General features: G+C 36.3%; 1 protein-coding gene across 2 annotated transcripts in view; it reads right to left on the bottom strand.

Annotated features, from left to right (window-relative positions):
• Positions 1-19,024, bottom strand: part of SHROOM3 (shroom family member 3) — a 397,699-nt gene that overhangs the window by 56,098 nt on the left and 322,577 nt on the right. For both annotated transcript variants that reach the window (XM_063458694.1, XM_063458695.1), the window contains one exon: positions 7,217-7,342. In XM_063458694.1, the coding sequence (XP_063314764.1) occupies positions 7,217-7,342 (126 nt within the window). The remainder of the gene's footprint in view (positions 1-7,216; positions 7,343-19,024) is intronic.

Genomic DNA, 19,024 nt, shown 5'->3' with positions numbered 1-19,024 from the left:
TTGTTTTTTTATATATCATTTCATATTTAATTTTATTATTTTTTTATTGTTCTGTGATTTTTGTCCTTTCAAATGTCATATTTTACAGCTGCCTCTTTGTTTTATCTTTTTTTTTTTTTTTTGTTTATTTATATTGCTCCCCTTGTATCCAGCAGCCTTCTCTCCCCCCAACCTGGGCCTAATACCCTGAGATGGAGAAACTTTTTTTGCTCTCCCTCATGGCCCTTTTTCACTGTTTGTTTATTTCCCCTGATAGGGGTATATACCCAAGTTTTTTGTACCCCGTTGATATTTTTATTTTTCTATTTTCTTTGACCATCCATCCTTTAAAATTTGGTAGAAATGTTTCCAGACCACGAATCACAGAAATGCCGCATACAAAAATGCATATTATGTGGCATCAGCGACTTGCACAAATTTGTTTATTTATTCCTGTACACACATGTACACATCTTGAGTTTGTTGTGACAGTATTGTTGGATGTTTCTTTATTGGAAGGCGGTTGTTCGGACTCTCACAAAGTTGAATGTTCTTTTACTCTTTATCAAGCATTGCTGTTCCATAAATTATGGTTTTAAAATATATGTCATTTAATGTGAGAGGCCTGAACACCGCCCACAAAAGACGCTTACTATTCAAAGAAGCAAAATCCAACAAGTCAGATGTCATCTGTGTACAGGAAACGCATTTTAAAAATTATAAAACACATAAGATTATGTCAAAGCTTTTCCCAGTCCAATATCATAGCACTTATAAATCCAAGTCTAGAGGTACATCGATTTTCTTCCACAGGAATGTAGCATGTTCGACGAACAAAGTAATGACGGATGATGACGGGAGGTATTTAATATGGATAGGTTCACTTAACACTATTGAATATACTATAGTGAACATGTATTTTCCCAACACCGGTCAGTTGCAGTTCTTTAGGAAATTGATGGACTTAGTGAATGAGAATGTGAGAGGCAGCTTGGTAATGTGTGGCGATACGAATTTTGTTATGGACGGTGAATTTGATAACGCTAGGGAAAACAATGATCAACAACATAGAGGGGACAGCGACAGATTAGCAAACAAATGTTCCAGATACATGATTGAATGTGGTTTATATGATTCCTGGAGACTGATGCATGAGAATGAAAGAGATTTTACGTATTATTCTGTATCTAAAAATATGTATTCCAGGCTGGACAGGTTTATGGTCCAGAGCGCTTTAATACCGCACATCTTGAAATCTGATATCTTAGACATTAACTGGTCTGACCATGCTCCAATCATAATGCATATTGACAAAATTGTTTCTTCAGCCCCGAATAGATCCTGGAAATTAGGCGATTATTTATTAAACGATGTTGTGAACAGATCATTGACGGAGAAAGCCTTGAGCGATTATTTTTTGGAAAATGCCTCACCCGAGGTTCCTGGCGAGGGGTCTTGGAATGCGCATAAGGCTGTGTTAAGAGGTCATTTTATTTCTAGAGCGTCTCACCTGAAGAAACTTAATAGCAATAATTTAAGAACATTGGAAAAAGAACTGTACAATTTGAACCAGGCTAATAAATTTGGTCCCTCGTCTTCCCTATCAGCAATGATAGGAGAAATTAAGGCTAAAATTAACAAAATTAATTTAGATCGTACATCTCTTATGATGAGACGTCTCAGGAAAACATTTTACTTAAAAGGCAACAGGGCCTCTACTCTTTTGGCATCCAAACTCCGGCATGTGAATGCACAATCAAAAATAGCGTATTTACTTGATGATCAGGGGCGAAAAGTGTTTCATCCTACTAAAATCAGTGACATGTTTGCAGAGTATTATAGTAAACTTTATAATTTAGAATGTGATTCGAACCTTACCCAGCCTTCTGCAACAACCATTGATAAATTTTTAGACAGAGTGACATTGCCTCGGCTGTCTCCAGGACACTTAGAGAGCTTAGAATGTGAAATATCAGCAAAAGAGATAGCTGAGGCGATTAAACTTATGCCATCCGGAAAAGCCCCTGGTCCCGATGGATTCACTATTTTATACTATAAAACTTTTCAAGAAATTTTAATTCCCCACATGACCAAATTATTCAATTCCTATAAGTCCGGGGAACGATGCCAGAGGAGTCCTTGTGCGCACGAATAGTCACCTTGCCAAACCCGGGAAAAACTCCTGATAGATGCCACAATTTTAGACCCATTTCTCTAATCAATAATGACTCAAAGATTTATTCTAAAGTTCTCGCAAATAGATTAACCAAATTAATCCCATTGCTAATAAATAAGGATCAAGTGGGTTTTGTAAAGGATAGACAGGCGCCCGATGGGACTAGAAGATTCATAAACTTGATTCAGCACATCAATATGACCAAAACGCCTTCATTGCTTCTCTCTCTAGACGCAGAGAAGGCGTTTGACAGGATACATTGGGGATATTTATGGAGAACGTTAGAAAGATTCAACATGCCATCATCCTTTATCACAGCAATTAAGGCGCAATATTGTGCACCTTCCGCCCATGTCTCAGCTTCCGGTTTCACATCCAAAACGTTTTCTCTAACCAATGGGACGAGACAGGGGTGCCCTTTATCTCCAATTCTATTTGTTTTAGCAATAGAACCCCTGGCTGAACTAATTAGAACAACCCCACAAATTGCAGGAATTGTTGTTAAAGAATTCGCTCACAAAATTGGCCTGTTTGCAGACGATATAATTCTAGCTGTCAAAAACCCAAAAGAATCTTTGAGTCACCTCAAAGACATTTTAACTCAATTTGGCGAGATATCGTACTACAAATTAAACGAGTCTAAGTCTCAGGCCCTTCCATTTCATTTAAAAAATTCGGAAACCATTGCCCTTAAGAAATTATATTTATTTGATTGGAGAGATGACTACATGGAATACCTTGGCATTAATTTATGCAAAAATTTGGTAAATATGCATAATCACAACTTGAGGAAAGCATGGTCGGACCTACAAAAGGAGATGGAGATATGGGGCGGAATGGAACTTTCCTGGCTGGGGAGGGTCGCATCTGTTAAAATGACGATACTACCAAAAATTCTATATTTTTTTTAGGACCATCCCTTTGTCCATCCCATTATCATTTTTTAATAAAGTTCACTCGACAATGATGAAGTTCATCTGGGGGAATAAGCCTGCTTGAGTGAAGCTCACTTCCTTGCAGCACCACAAATCGAAGGGCGGTATCGGTGTTCCCGATATCCGCAAATATTATTTCGCCACTAATGCTGCAGTGGCTGTGAGCTTTAATAATCAGGTTGATAAACCCAGATGGATGGAAATAGAAGAATCAAAAATTTTACCGGTTAGATTGTCAGAATTACCCTGGTTAAATTCTAAGAAAAGACCTGGAATTACAAAGTTATTTTTATCTACCAAGACTACACTTAAGGCCTGGGATATTGTTTTTAAAAATGATCATTCTCCCAGCCTATATAGAGCAATGCCTATTGAGTTATTGAAAGATTATATTCCATCCTTAAAAATAGAACTGTTGAAGGAATGCTCTATAACTAATCTTGATAATTTTTTTCACGGCAATGCTATTCTTTCTTTGGAAAAATTGAAACTTAAGTATGGATTAACGAATGTATGTGAGTTGGATTGTAAGGTAATCATTGACAAATTGATAGAACTATATAAGGTACCTGAAACGGATAAAAACTATAAAACGCTTGAGATGTCTCCATTAGAGAAAGCTTTTTTATGCAGCCCCACTAGTAAAGGCATGATATCCTTATGCTACTCGTTTTATAACGCCAAGCCCCTAGTTAAATTAAAACACATGTTGTCATGGGAGACGGAGTTGAGTGCCCAGTACGATCTAGAAGAATGGTTCGTTTTTTTAAAGCTTTAAAAGGTATTTCGTATTGCACCGACCACTTTGAAAATCATTATAAAATTTTATATCGTTGGTACCTGGCCCGTCTAGATTGCACAATATGTATTCTGACCGGTGTTGGAGAGATTGTGGGGGTGTGGGCAATATGGCCCATATTTGGTGGTTCTGTCCTAAATTAACTAAATATTGGAAATTGATTCACGACCTAATTATTAAAGTGGACAGAACCATTAGCATTTTAAACTCAGAACTAGCCTTATTTAAAAAACTCCCGGAGTCCATTAATAGATCAGACTAAATAATCATAGGTCACATTTTGATCGCTGCTACATCCTGTTTACCTAGACATTGGAAGTCCCAAGATAGTTTCCCAATATTAAAATACAATTGGGATAAGTGGGAAGAAAAAATCAAAACAGCATATGGTCTTTGACATATTTGTTATTAAAGTGCATTGATGTAAAAACATATTATTTTTTATTTATTTATTTTGCCATATACACTGTTATGCCTATTTTAATACTGGATGGTTATTCTCTTCCATTTCCAAGTTCCCCTTCCCTTCCTACCCCCAATACAATGTTTATATTCTTGTTGTTATACAAATATGTAAAACTTTAATAAAAATTATTTGAAAAGAATTCAAATGAACAACAATATAGGAGAATAATCAATTGAAAATTGCGACACGTGGCGAGCTATGAAAAAAAACAGTTAATATTCCATATTTATAAAAATGTTCTAATTGAATGCTGTAAACACTGTTTAGGTGACAAATCCCAGCAATAAAGCCACAGCCACGCCTAGATAAGTAGCAGTAGTAGTTGCTCTTGATGAGTAACCATGATTTATGATTATCTGAGCTCATTGGTAAAAGCAAAACACAGTTTGCATTTACAAAGGCAACCTATAATTATTTGAATTAAATGGGGCCATCTCTTGTGCAGTAAACATACGTGTGCAAATTTCTTGGAATAATAATTGCTAGCAGTATTTATGGCCTTGAAGACCCACATGGATTGGAGGGATTTCTCTCACTAGAGTTTAATTTTCTCCTTGAAAGACTGCTGTGCTCTTGATGTGTAACTAAATCTGCAGACACAATGTCTATTCATTTTGTCGGGTTAATGTTTCTGATACAGAATGAAAATGTATATTCAATATTTAAAGCTTAGGTAATATCAAATACATGTTAATTAAGCCTTATAGCCAGCCTGGGATAAATATCAGCAAGAGATATATCAGTGTATGCTTGACAACTTGTTTAATGGCAGTATGTGAAATATATATATATTGGCAATCTTGCAATCTTGGACTACTTCCTAAACAGCTTAAATTGTAGTTAATACAAGTCTAGTGATAGAATCTGATTTCTCTCAATATTCTAAACATGTTTATATAGAAAGTTTCATGTTTTATATTTGGGTTGTAAAACTCAAAGTGAATTTTCAAGCTCAAATGAAAGGATCACAGTTGTATTAAAGTGCTCACACAATTCTATATCCAGAGAACTGGTTTCAGATTCTCCAGAGTCTGCACAAGTCAGATATCTGATGGTAATGTGGACTTAACCTGGGGAAGGTTCAATGTAGAATTTCCCTTAAAAATGCCAGATTATAATAAAAGGAGGCTCTCAAAGAATTTACGCCACACATTGCCTTATTTTAGGTTCAGGTAGAGGAGAGCAACTGTTGGTTTGTGGGGCAAGTACAAACGAATGGCCTTTTTCTGCACATGAACTTACAGATATCTCTATGGAAGGTTCTACTTATACCGGATACATAGATTTGACAGATTCTGTCGTGCGCGGTTTCCCTGCAACCTCCATCATTAGCATCTGCACAGTATGAGTATTAAGAGATCTGTGCATGCCTTAGAGCAGGCTTCCCAAAACTCCGGCCCTCTAGATGTTGCTGAACTACAACTCCCATGATTCTCAGCCTATTTATTTAATTCATAGAATGATGGGAGTTGTAGTTCAGCAACATCTAGAGGGCCAGAGTTTAGGGAAGCCTGCCTTAGAGTCTAAAGGTGAAATGACAATTGGCTTATGTGATGAATGTCTTGAACACTCATCTCATCCAAACCGCCAGGCACATCATATATCCTGACCACGGTCTAGCTGTTTTGTCAATCCAAACACACTGCAGTGTCTCAGGAAATCTCCCAAAGTCCATGCCTGGATTGCTTTGAGATAGTGGACCACCAGTCCAAGCACAAAACCGCATGGTGTTGGACAGGTAAATTCCCTGCACAATTCCTGCCTGCTGCCAACAGAAATCACAACTCACCTCCCATTTCATTTACAGCAGTAACATAGCGCTGTGAGGCTGCAACTCAAAAGCATTGTAAGCCAGTAGCCTACAAGGCAACTGCTTCCACCCCACCAGTCATCTTCTGGGCTCAAGGATGTCTTATTAAATATTCCTGTAGGGTTTTAAGCTCCCACTTAAAGAGTTAGCACATCCCTAGTCATCGTTATGAAGATTTGGTGAATGGACCTCTAAAATTTGGCTTCTAGCTTTGGCACATTTGGACCAATGACCATTATTTTTAGTGACAGTTAAGTATATCCGAGAAACCCATGCTCACATATTAGATACAGTCTTTCACAGTAAGCTCTAATTAATTAGAATATGTGCTTGGAAGGGCAGGGAGAAGCATTAGTTTCCTTCTGTGACATCTGTTCCCAAGGGTTATAGATGCAGCAATTTCTCCAAAGTCATAAGCAACTGTGTGAATAGAGACAGGGACATGTGGACCTCACCTATCCATACACTATGCAAGGATCTTGGAATACATTTAAGTCACAAATTGCAGAGTACTAATATATTATTTCTAAAGAAATATAAACTCTAACGATCCATTGTAAAAAGAAGAGGCCTCTTATTCTAAAATATACATTGTACTATAAATACATATTGATTCACTAAAGCCAGCCAAGCTTTTTCTTTTTTAAGCATTGCAGCAAAGGAACAATAAAATACTATTTACTAACCTGTGTAACTTTGCTGCAATGCCAGATTTACATTTCACATTGAATAACCCTGCTAGTCAGACCAGGTGTTTCTTAGCCCTTACACTAGGGAAATAGATCTGCTGGCTGAGCTCAGTTATGCTCAGAAGCCAGTCTACACCACATGACGAGAATCACAAATCTTAACACTGCCTGATTTAGCAGTAGCGTGGCTATTTACATTGCTTAGCGAATCAATGGGATATTATGTTTATGTACTGCACCTGCTACAATAATGTCTCCATACGTATTATATTTACATTCCTCACAATACTTTAATGCAACATTAAAAGTGCACTCGGAAATTCATACAATATAAGATATAAATATTATACACATATACATACCTGTTCTTATTTCTCAGTTTAGATTCTCCACCTAAACATGCTGATGATGGGCCAAATGGGACCGTTTCAGGTTTGGTGGGTATATGAGGGACAGATTCATCCAGATCGTTCTTAATAAATTCACTTCTGTAGAAGAAAACATAAAATTGTTAGTAAAGACTAGAATATTACATTATTATAAATACATGTTACTGCATTCAGAGTATACACATTAGACCAGAAAAACAAGGTAACATATCTCCATTGCTACTATTCAAACTACAAATCTCATGATCCTCACTCACATTTAACTGAGCACAGACTAGCTGTGGGACACAAGAGTTGTAAATGAATAACAAATGCAGTAATATTTGCTGTTGGATAGAAGTGCAAGAGAATAATAATACTTGATATCTCTACCTGTTTGCAGTTTCACTGTCTGTATGTAGCCAGGTTGTGAATTATCAAATGTATGCCCAGAGTGTGTGCATGTATGTGTGCATACATTTGATAAGGAAGTATTTTCCTGGAGTGAAGGGGGAGTGGCTAAAGATGCAGGATTATGGTGCAGCTCATTACGATTTGAGCATGCAAAATATACGGCATTATAATGAGGTCAAAATTTATCAAATGCATTAAAGTTGTTGTATTGTTGCCATTTCCCTGTCGATTTTAATCCTGCAACTGAAAACATTGCCGTTCTGCAGGTTAAATGCTTCTCGTGGCTGTCACACTGACAACTACTAGAGGCGCTGCACCTGAACTAGCCAAACTGCTATTTCAATCAAATTGTTTCATAGAGACCATTTGATTGGGGCAGCTTGGCTTTTTGCTTGCCTCACGCACTAGTCTCTCAATGCTTTGGGAAAGCTTTGAATTGGCTGAGATCATCAAGATTGATGATCACAGTCAATGAGGCGGGGCTGACCGTGGAGAGAGCACCACAGTGAAGGAGAAAGGGTAAGTAAACATACCTTTCTCCTTCACATGGGGAGGGACAGTACCCTAACTAGTCAGCAGGTCACTATAGCGTTAGGAATACATGTTATGTTACATACATGTTATAACGCTAAAGTATTCCTTTAACTACCAGAATCCCAATGGTAAGAGAAAGGAAGCATCATCAGTTTATTTAGCAGGCTTGCAAGTTTCAGAGGTGGGATGTTTTCAGAAGATTCTCTTGTTTTTTGTTTCTACTGCCTGAAGAAAGCAAAATTTTACGTTGAAACCAGTGGTATGTTTAACTTTTTGCTGATTGTATTTTGAAATTCTTTGCAGTCTAGTGCAGCTTTGGTTTAACTTTATCACAGAGTCACATGGTCACAAGGGAATGGGCTAGGAAAGTAATGGCATGTCTAGTGCATTCATGAGAAGATGGTAATTACAGCTCAATGGATAGAGCATTAAACAATTAAATTCATAATGTAATTTGATACACTATATATAATAACAATAATACAAAAACTTTGTAGATTTCTCTACAAAAATTCCTGTGGTGACTTCGGAAAATAAATCATTTAAAAAGTTTATTTTCTTCAGAATGGAATGATTTCTGGTTCTAACAAATTAAATTGAGGCTATAGTATAACTATGCTTTTTATTCAAAAATCTCTTCCATGCAGCCTAGCCCTTGATTTAATATTTTTGGATACATTTTTTAAATGATCACAATCTGATCTTCAAATCTACAGGCATTTTTGTGGATAAATCATATGAAAAGTATTTCTAACAGGTCGTGCTTATTTGAAAGGGTTATCCAAAAATATTAAAATCAAGCCCATGTCAGAAGCCAAAACCAGATATTTTAAATGATTTACATTCCATGAAAGCAGAAGGCAAGTCGGTCTTAAAAGCCATTTAAATCCCATGCAGGTGTGAAACAGGAATTTGAAGTTGTGTTTCGTAAAGGAACTACATTTTTGTAACTTAAAATAACACTGGTATTCAGAACGAATGATGGATGTCACGTCAAGAAAATTAGTGACATTGTACTATCAGAGATGAACAAATTAGGGACAAGATGCTAATGAATTACAGTTTTTACTAGAAGTTTAAAGAATACTGCTTGTGTGAATAGTAACCAGGGGAGGTTTTGCTAGGGCTGCATAAACAGAAACAAAAGCGTACTCCTAAGTGACAGAATTGAGCAGTGAGACTGCATGGGACATGATCTATACACCACTCTCATGCTGCAGCTATAGTACACAGAGATCGGTATTGGGCAGTTGGCAGTTTCTGAGACCTTAGCTCCCCCCCCCCCTGAAAGTAGGGACCCCTAGGTATCAAAATATACGCAGGGGTGCCCCTTTTTTTTTTTTTTTTTAACTCTGCAGGTTGGTGGCAGTGAACAAAGAATAAACAATAGTGTACAGCGCATAAAATGTATTCTCAGTGTGTCCCAGTAGTCCTAAACAATATAAAAAGTATATATATATATATATATATATATATATATATATATAAAAAGTATATATATATATATATATATATATATATACACACACACACACACACACACACACACACACACACATATATATATACTTTTTATATTGTTTAGGACTACTGGGACACACTGAGAATACATTTTATGCGCTGTACACTATTGTTTATTCTTTGTATATATACAAACACACACACACACATATATATATATATATATATATATATATAAATATATATATATATATATATATATATATATATACACACACACATATATATATATATACACAAACACACACACACACCCTCTGTTCTGTAGTAGATGTCACTGCAGAAAGAAACAAAATACTTTCATAGGGCAATATAGTTACAAATATATATATATAACAATCACACTAGGAATGCTATAGTTGTCACACTCACATTTTTCTGAGCCTGTCTATTTAACTGGCTCAGGTAATATATAGCTTGTTGTGTGATGCTGGGATTCCATAGGAATATTAGAGATGAGTTGGTCCTCAATAATAAGAAATAGAAGATGCACAACCAGTTAAGATAAAAGTCAATAATATGTATTACAAATAAATATAGAAACCTTACATTAAGGTAACTGGTGTGTCACAATCCATAATCCTAATAGGCACAGCGCGTTTCAACCTTCAGAGAGGTCTTCCTCAGGTGCAGGTTGGTGGCAGTGATTGAAATAATGTAGCTTCACATATAGAGATTAACATAATTAGCCAGTTCAGCACAAAGTTATTGGCTGGCCAAATGTCAATTCTGAGCAAAATTGGTGTCTGAAGCCAGCAGATTGGTGCCACATAGCCAATGGAAACATGCACCCATGCCTCCCCTGTCCTTCATTCAGCCTGTTCTCCCCCTCTAGTGAGTGCAAGTGAAGTCAGTGTAAGTCAGGATGGGGCTGAGTGGAGAACTTGACCCAGAAATGGATCAGAGATAATTTTATCAGTTTTAGCATATCTTTTATTTTTATATAAAACTTTGGGGGGTGGGTGGGGACCATTATTTTTATAAAAGAAACTGGATTTTACACATTACAGTATATGTGCTTGTGATTTGCTGTTTATCAGACAATAATTGTTACTTTTCATGAACCATAAAATGTCACAATGTGCCATTGTTCACTCCAAGACGTTGTTAATCATTTTCTCTTTCATATTTGCTCTGTGTATCTATAAGGGCAGAGGCATTGGACAGGGCTGGGTTTAATCACAATACTTCTGAATATTTTTTATGTTACTGTAAATCAATAAAAATGTAGGAATAAAAACACTATTATTTTGTGTGCACGTGTATTAAATCTAATTTAATTACATTGTTTCCGCTGATCAAAGGACAGGAGACAGATACAGCCAGATTATTTTAACATTTCTCTTCCCAATCGTTCACGTGATCTACATTTACTGTAATGTTAAGACATTTATTATCTTTATGAGATATGTATCACCTGTTTGGCTGCTAACTGCAGCCCTCGTTGGGCAAAGTCCTCTTAAATATTGATGTTTGTGCAAGAAATGAAGCCTTGTCACTAGGTTATTAATGATATATCAACAGTGATTTTCAAGATAAATCAGTCCTGTTACAGGTGGTATAGATTATGTCTTAAAGAAACCTTTACACTATTTGAAATGACAGATATGTTGTACTATTCACAGATTTAAAGGGACACAATAAACAGGAATTGTCCATCCATGTTTTTGTAAAGATTAAGAGGTAACTTCAAGCACCATAGCCACGCCATTGATTTGAAGTGGTCATTTTTTTTTTTTTACTTTGGAGATGGGTGGGGGGGGGGGGGGGGGTGGTGGAGGGGAGAGTTGAACTTCCTTACCGCCTTACAAAGGGTTACTTTAACCAAACCACACAAGATGAAAGCATGTCCTTGTTGCTTTTAGAAAAAAATATTATTCATGACTTTCATGAATAAAACGGTCATAGAATGCTGAAACACAAACATCAGAACAACCCTACTGGGTAGGGATTTACAGGTAAAGTTCTTCACTGCCACTTAAGATAGAGGGTTAGTATCAGCTGAATAGTTGGAGATACTTTGTAGTCTGAGGTCTGAGGAGAGCCCACTAGAGATACTGCAAATCCTGGGTATCTGCAAGAAGTAAAAGAACTACTAACTTAAGTATTGTTGTATTTATTTAATCAGTTAGTTGAATATTTTATATTTATTATTTAGTTTGAATATCCCCAACCTACAATGGTCACTTAATAATATTAGGCAAGAAAAAGTCATTAGAGTGTAATGAACGGTTTATCCATATTCTAAAAAATTAAAAACAAAGATAAATGTATATTTTTGGAAGCAAAAAGCCTTCTGCTAAAGTGGTTTATAATTAAATGTCGGAGAGGGATTATCCTGCATTTTGAAAGGGGGACAGAAAATGGCCCATTTTCTTCTAAATGTGATGTTCGCTGCTGACTATTCACACAAACTGACATTTTATTTTGTCCACTCAAGGGACATAATCTTCGATTCACCGAGAAGGATTAATAGTACTTGGAAAAATGCTCACATGCAGATTCCCCTCTTTCCCACTGCTCTCTACATATATAGCACAATTAATTCACCACACATTCAATGGGACAAATACAACTTGGGACATACTGACTGCGTATCTACTTAAGTATTTATGAGATGTTATGTACCCAGTCTATTGAAGTGCTGAGTAAACAGAAATAAAGCAATTAAAGCGTTTGACTAGCCCATAGTCCATTGACCCAGTTCTAAAGGATCTGTAACTCATTGGTAAACACAACGAATAGTAGGGTAGTGTACCAGTTCAGACACCTAAACATTCAGATCATACAAGTATCAGTAAAATTATTAATCCACATAGTCTTGTTTGATTAGGCTAATGCTATCCCACATGGTAATATTTTATGCCCAAAGGCTTCACAAATCCAAACAGCCTGGTTCTTAAGATAGAGTTATTATCAGAAATGTTATGGTCCAGTACAAACTTGAAATACTGCCCTCCTCTTATTTTCTTTTCAATCTTTCGTCCACTTCTCTCTCCTGCACTTACAAAATGCTAAGGCATCACCTTTCCAGTGACCTTCCTAATTTACCCTTTTTACCCCTTCTTTTCTCTTTCTGTTCCCCCTCTCTCTATATACGGTACTCCTAATTTCTTCCATACAGAATCTTCCATAGTCCACTGTGCTTATCTCAGCTCTCTAGCCCTTTAAACGTTTCTAGTTCCTTGTATCTCATTTGTGGTCTTTTTTTCATTTTTTATTTCGTCCCTTCTTTTTGTGACCTGCAACTTTTAATTGTGCTGATTATATTACTCTCTCCATATTTATATATGTTTATTCCCCTTCTACTTGGCCATGGGCACAGAGCAGTATATTATTATTGTCTTGGCCATTGCCCCACCATGGGAGGACTGAGCAGTTGGGGGCCATACACTACCTGCTCTCTTTATAATATTTTAACAAATATATCTATATAATGGTTTTGTTCCCGACTGGCAGACTTGTCCCTTTTATCATCCTTAATTCTCATTGGTGGAGTCAGAGATTATTGCAAATCAAGAGTAGCAGTGCAGCAGGAAATGATACCAGCTTACTATCCCACAGTGCCACAAAGAGTAGGGCATGAAGAGAGTGAATTATGTCTTTATTGGGGAAGCAAAACTAGATATTTTTAATAGTAAAGTGGAGAGAAGAGGGGACTTCAAAAGGAGAGGGGGAAGGGGGCATTACAATCTCAGAAAGAAAATAGGTTCTATAATTAACAGGGGATGTCTGTCAAGTTGGGGTGTAAGGAAGAGAGATCTTTAATGATAAGGAAGGTTGGTAGGGCAAATTGTCTATTTTCACCCTAAGTCCGGAGTTGTTGTGAGTCTGCACCAGCCCCCAACCAATGTATGAGACCCTTATACCGTCTAATTGTGGCACTGTTAGATCGCACTGTTTTGAATATTTTAGTTTGGAAGTCCAACGATAGCTTTTCTTGCTGCCTATAAATTAAATCTCTGACTTCTAATAAGTCTATAACTGTACGTAAATCCGTTCAGACATGCAAAACATTTTTCAAATCAAGCAACGAAGGACATGAAGTCTAGGAAGGAATTTCTAGACTCAATGTAGACTGCCCTAGAGGATCATTATTGCCCATGTTAGACTGCCATTTGGTACAGACACAAAGACACACTGATAACTGACCTTTGTGATGCATAAACTCTTATATTCTAGTACGCTTAGAGCACTAAAGGAGGAATTAGTGTATCATGAACACAGCTTTTATTACAATAGACACAATGTGGTTAGATTTGATATTAAGGGTTAATAGAACTATAGCTTCCTCTGGTAGGCTGTTTTCCCTCAGAAATCAACTCACCATGGGAGCAGTCCCACCGCCCAAGAATCTCAGACAATTAACATTCTTTTATTTAGTGTTTCTGGATCTAAAAACATAGAGGCCGTGGCATTTAATTCAAACTAGACTAAATTCCCAACACACATTTTTTTTGCAATCTGTTCCGTAAATACTTTTTATGTCAAAGTGGCCAGAAAAGTGATAACTTGTTGAAAACCTGTGCCATGTGAAACGGTTTTACTTGATTCTAAATATGCCCAATTCCAATTTCTATTTTTTTCATTATATACCAATTGCTATTTTTTTGGGAAAAAATAAGCGAAATCACAAGGATTAGCAAGATATGTATAATTGAGACTGTATTTCCTGATTTCCGTAAGTGGGCACTGCACATATGTTCTTTGTGATTCTTAATAAAAATTAAAAAAATGGTTAAAGTGTTGCAATTCAGTTTTTAATTCACTACAATTGACTGTTTAATAAATAATGTATACAAGTCTGCTCTTATTGTATAAATAAATATGATGTAACTACAGTACATTACACACAAGATTTTACTCTAATGATGTGAACAACATAAAATCAGCACAATACATCATTATTCACAAGAGACAGATGATGCCAAGTGTTCTGCTAAGAGCACAAAGGTGCTATCAAACTGTTTGTCAAATTTGTTGTTTGATTACACCCCCGAGAGCAGCCCCAGATAGGCTTGTCATTTTAAAAATGATGTCAGTATAGTTCATTGTTTTTGCCCATTAGGTGATTTTGATATATTGTTATCAGGTGTTGATAGGAATAACAAGTGAGATATCCCCTTGCAGTTGAACTTGGTGCTACATAACGCAAGGTCAACTTTACTTGTCACAAAGTTATCATATCTAGAAAAGTAACAGTTTGTTAGGCCACCTGTGAATGATAAGGCACCATCTCTGTAATGTCTTCAATCTGCATTGCCAAAACCCTAAATTTAGAAGACTACTTAAAACTGGCTCTTATGATAAAGAAACATCAAATATTTTTTGTTTTTTAAATTTGATCCAGAGTTTTCAAAAGGATTTATCTTGTAATTCATTAAAAGTGTGAAAAATGGCAACAGTTTTAAGATAAAGTAATCCTTGCTGGACCCCCCCAACTTTAAAAAGAAAAAAATGCAGCTAAATTCTACATTTCTCCAACGTCAAGGCAATGTTCTCCCCCTGCCCAAACTAATTCCAATGATGTATTTTACCTTCGCCGGAGAGAAAGGAAGATCAGGGAGGATGGACTGAGTGAAGGACAGTGAGGGCACTATGATGGTCCTATGGCTAATTGCAGTCTGGCTGGAACATTATTTGCGTGTTGGTGTCAGATGCCAATTTTGCTCATTATTAACATTTGCCACCAGGAACTCTAGTACCGGCAGCCTAATGATGCAAAGTGAAGCACTGAACACACAGACTCCAAATACCATGACCAGTTCAAATCATATGATTATGGTGGTTGGAGTAACTCTTAAGAAGTTGTGTAATGGTTCTGCATTTGTGCGGTTCTTAATGGTGCATGGCAAAAAGTGAGGAGATACAGTCCATAGCATCTGTGCTATAATACACTCTGTGCGGTGATATTGCATTCACAATGTGTAGATCACAACTGTTCTAAAGTTAAGTACATAACTGTGGTGCTTATGGACCATGTATGCCTTGCGCCTTCCCTGGTTCCATTTTATTTCAGCACTTCATTATTATTATTATTTATATAGCGCCAGCAAATTCCATAGCGCTGCACAATGTACTTCATCACAGCATGAAAAGATTCACCACCATATTTGTTCTAGAATGCCCATGTTTTGACATTTTATCTAACACAGATGAGAAGCTCAGATCTGGGATAGATTTTTACCAGTATGTCTAGGACTAGGTACCATCTATAAATAGTTTTGTGGAAGTTTCCAAGTCATACGTGATTTATTTCTGCCAGTAACCTTGCTCTCAAGAGCACTGTCTAAGTTCAAATACAAAAATCACAAGTGTCGTATTTTATAAAAATGTGAGATTATCCTTGTTGGAAAATGTATTGATATTTCTAACAACAGCTGGACTAGCTTAGTAAATGAACCCCTTTATGTAAAGCTGCTAGAATTGTACTTGGGAGATCTAACAAGTCATAAAAAGTTTTATAACACTGGTGTCAAACCTGTCCTAGAGGAATATCAATGTACAAAGGTTCTCCAGCTAATACTTAGCACACAATTCAGTGATACACAATGCCAATTCTTTCATTACAAGTCAGAGAAATCTAAATCTCTGCCAGAACTACAGTCCATAAGAGTTGCTTTAGAAACACCTGCTCTAGAATATATAAAAAATCAGAGACTTTACTTTTTTCCACCTCAAACTTTTTGTTTGGGACAACACAAACACAAAAGTTAATATTAGAAATATATGTATAAACATGTATACAACATCCAGTCCATTTATTGCAATCCAATTCTTTCTACACTTTCCATATTCCTGCTCATGCTCTCTTTTGTGATTTTTCACACCTCAGCTAACGTTGGAGTTGCCTCTTACAAAATCTTGATTGGCAGCCAGCCTGTCAGAAAACTCTCCACTCCAATCTGTGACAAGTTCCTAAATTCATGCTGTCAGATAGGACCTGGTGAGACGGAACTGCAACAGATCTAACGTGAGAAGCATACTGGGATATTAATTGGCAGGCAGATTATAGCACTTTGGCAGGTACATACTACTAGACAGGTTTCCAAACTACTAAGCAATAAATAGCTATTTTGTACGTTTCCCAAGAAGATCATGCACTAATAACACTTTCGACTTCGATGAGCAATTTGAAATTTTAACTGCTGAATTTAAGGAGCTGGACCAAAGCCTTCTAAATAGCAAGTCAAGTCCTGGTGCAGGATTTATTTTTATGCTCATAATAAATTATTAAACAACTCAAAAGATTAAGATATGTAGGTGTACTTAGAAGCCAGACGCATTAAACAGTAAACTTGTTTTTTTGTTTTTTTTGTTAGTGAGCCAAAGAAGTGGACTAGAAAAATACAAAAACTTGGACAGCAGCTGCGACATGTTTGGGAGTCATGGCTCCATAGCTGCTGAGATTTATCAATCCTTGGTTGAACTCAAGACTGCTCTTACCAGAAGAGACATGTTTTCTAGAACTTGACTGTGCCCAGATGTGCATACGGTTTTTTACATCGCCATAAATGGTATGTTCAGTCAAGTTCATTGCAACATTGCTTCTGATAAAATATTTACTAACCTCACAGACCCTTCCTGGTGTCATGGGTTCAGTGAACGAACCTGCTTAGTGGAAGAAGAGTTTGTAGCAAGTACACATCAGATTGAAGATGCTCATATTATAGGAAAAATTACTTCTTTAAACTCAATACAAAAGTAGTATAAACACTTCATTTAAGGAGGTAGAGCCGTAACTGGTCCAAATCAAAAGAGGTCCTTGAAGATATGTATCAACTAAGATTTGGAGGTCAGTTGTGAAAGAGTTTCGTTTTTTGTGGCATAAATGCTATATTTGCAGATTATTTTGCCTTTTTGTCAACAACATAAAAGAATAGGTTTCAAGGTTGAGTTTTATGCTCTCAACCTACAATACTATGTAACTGAGTTTCCCAAGTTATCTTGTCAACCATAAGTAAGAAATGCAATCTGTCATTTAGACACATGCAATCATTACTAAACAGAACACTACAAGGGAACACTTGGAAACGTGTTTCTCTGCTGCATCTTAAGGGCCACGAGGGAACGCAATCTTCCACCACAGGTAAGACGTGCAGGGGGTTGGAATGAGATAATGGTTTAGCAGGTGATTTTGGTAATTGCCCAGGACACAAATCAGCCTTGAGGTTCCATGGCAATGGTTATTTCCAGTTACCAAGAGTGTTTTCTCACATTTTTAATTGTCAGAACAAATGCATGTTTGGCAAAAAAAAGCTATAGACTAAAAACATGCTGTTGTTCATGCTTACTCTACTTGACAACTTAAACACACAATAGTGTATCTTCTAATTATGGATACAATGCTGCCTTTTTACTTTGTTATTTTTTTTACATCAATAATGTTAAGGTAGTCTTGTAATCTAATTTGTTTTTTAGCGTCCTTCGCAAAAGGGCTTTGCAACTCTTAGAAGTCAGACATTGAAATCACCCATTGTACAGCACTACAAAATTTGCTGGCGCTAGATAAATATTAAAATAATAATAATAAAAATCCAATACCATTAGTAAAATTCTCAGGAAATCCGTTTTAAAAATTATATCTGGATTTATAGATCATTCTACCAGAAAGACAAACAAATATCATTCCAAACTGTATTTTTGATAAATTATTTAATAAAAAAGTATTTTAAGTCCAAATTTTGAAATAATTGCTTATTAGAAAAACAATTAAATCCTGGTAGTTATTTTATCAATGGAAATTCTAAAAAAAAAAAAAAAAAACCCACAGTATTTCAAGAGTAATTTTTTCACGTTTTCATTTTTATGTCCCCTTATAACACATCGTCAACAAATAACAATCAACCAAATTGCAGTCATCTCAGCTACTCATTCTTGGAGTATTATATTCCTAGGTTTACTGATCAAACTGTGCAATCTAGATCAATAATCACCATTGCCACATTAGGAATCATCTTCAGACAAATGTCCTTTTTTCCTAGCTCTCTGTTTCTCCTATGGAAAGGAGTAATTCCTCTCTATCATGACAAGTCAGTCAATCAACGAAGAAGAGTTGGACAGATATATACCATTTATTACTTTAGAGGAGCAGACAGGTTTCACACGCTAATCCTAAATATCCAAACAAAAAACCCTTCCTTATAAAGCAGTCTTATCAAAACTTGTTCATCTTCCATATCTTGTCATACACAATATGACCAAATACTACCACATAAAGAGTCTCTGAGAAATTGATATTGGGATACTGTGATTTAGTACTGGGCTTAGCACAATTTGGCCATATGGTGAAACTGAATGTCCATATTTGTTTGCCAAGATAGGTGGTTTTAA

The sequence above is a fragment of the Pelobates fuscus genome, chromosome 6 (assembly GCF_036172605.1).
Source record: "Pelobates fuscus isolate aPelFus1 chromosome 6, aPelFus1.pri, whole genome shotgun sequence".
Taxonomy (NCBI): Eukaryota; Metazoa; Chordata; class Amphibia; order Anura; family Pelobatidae; genus Pelobates; species Pelobates fuscus.
Note: the sequence above shows the minus strand (reverse complement) of the source record. Positions and strands in the feature narration are given on the sequence as shown.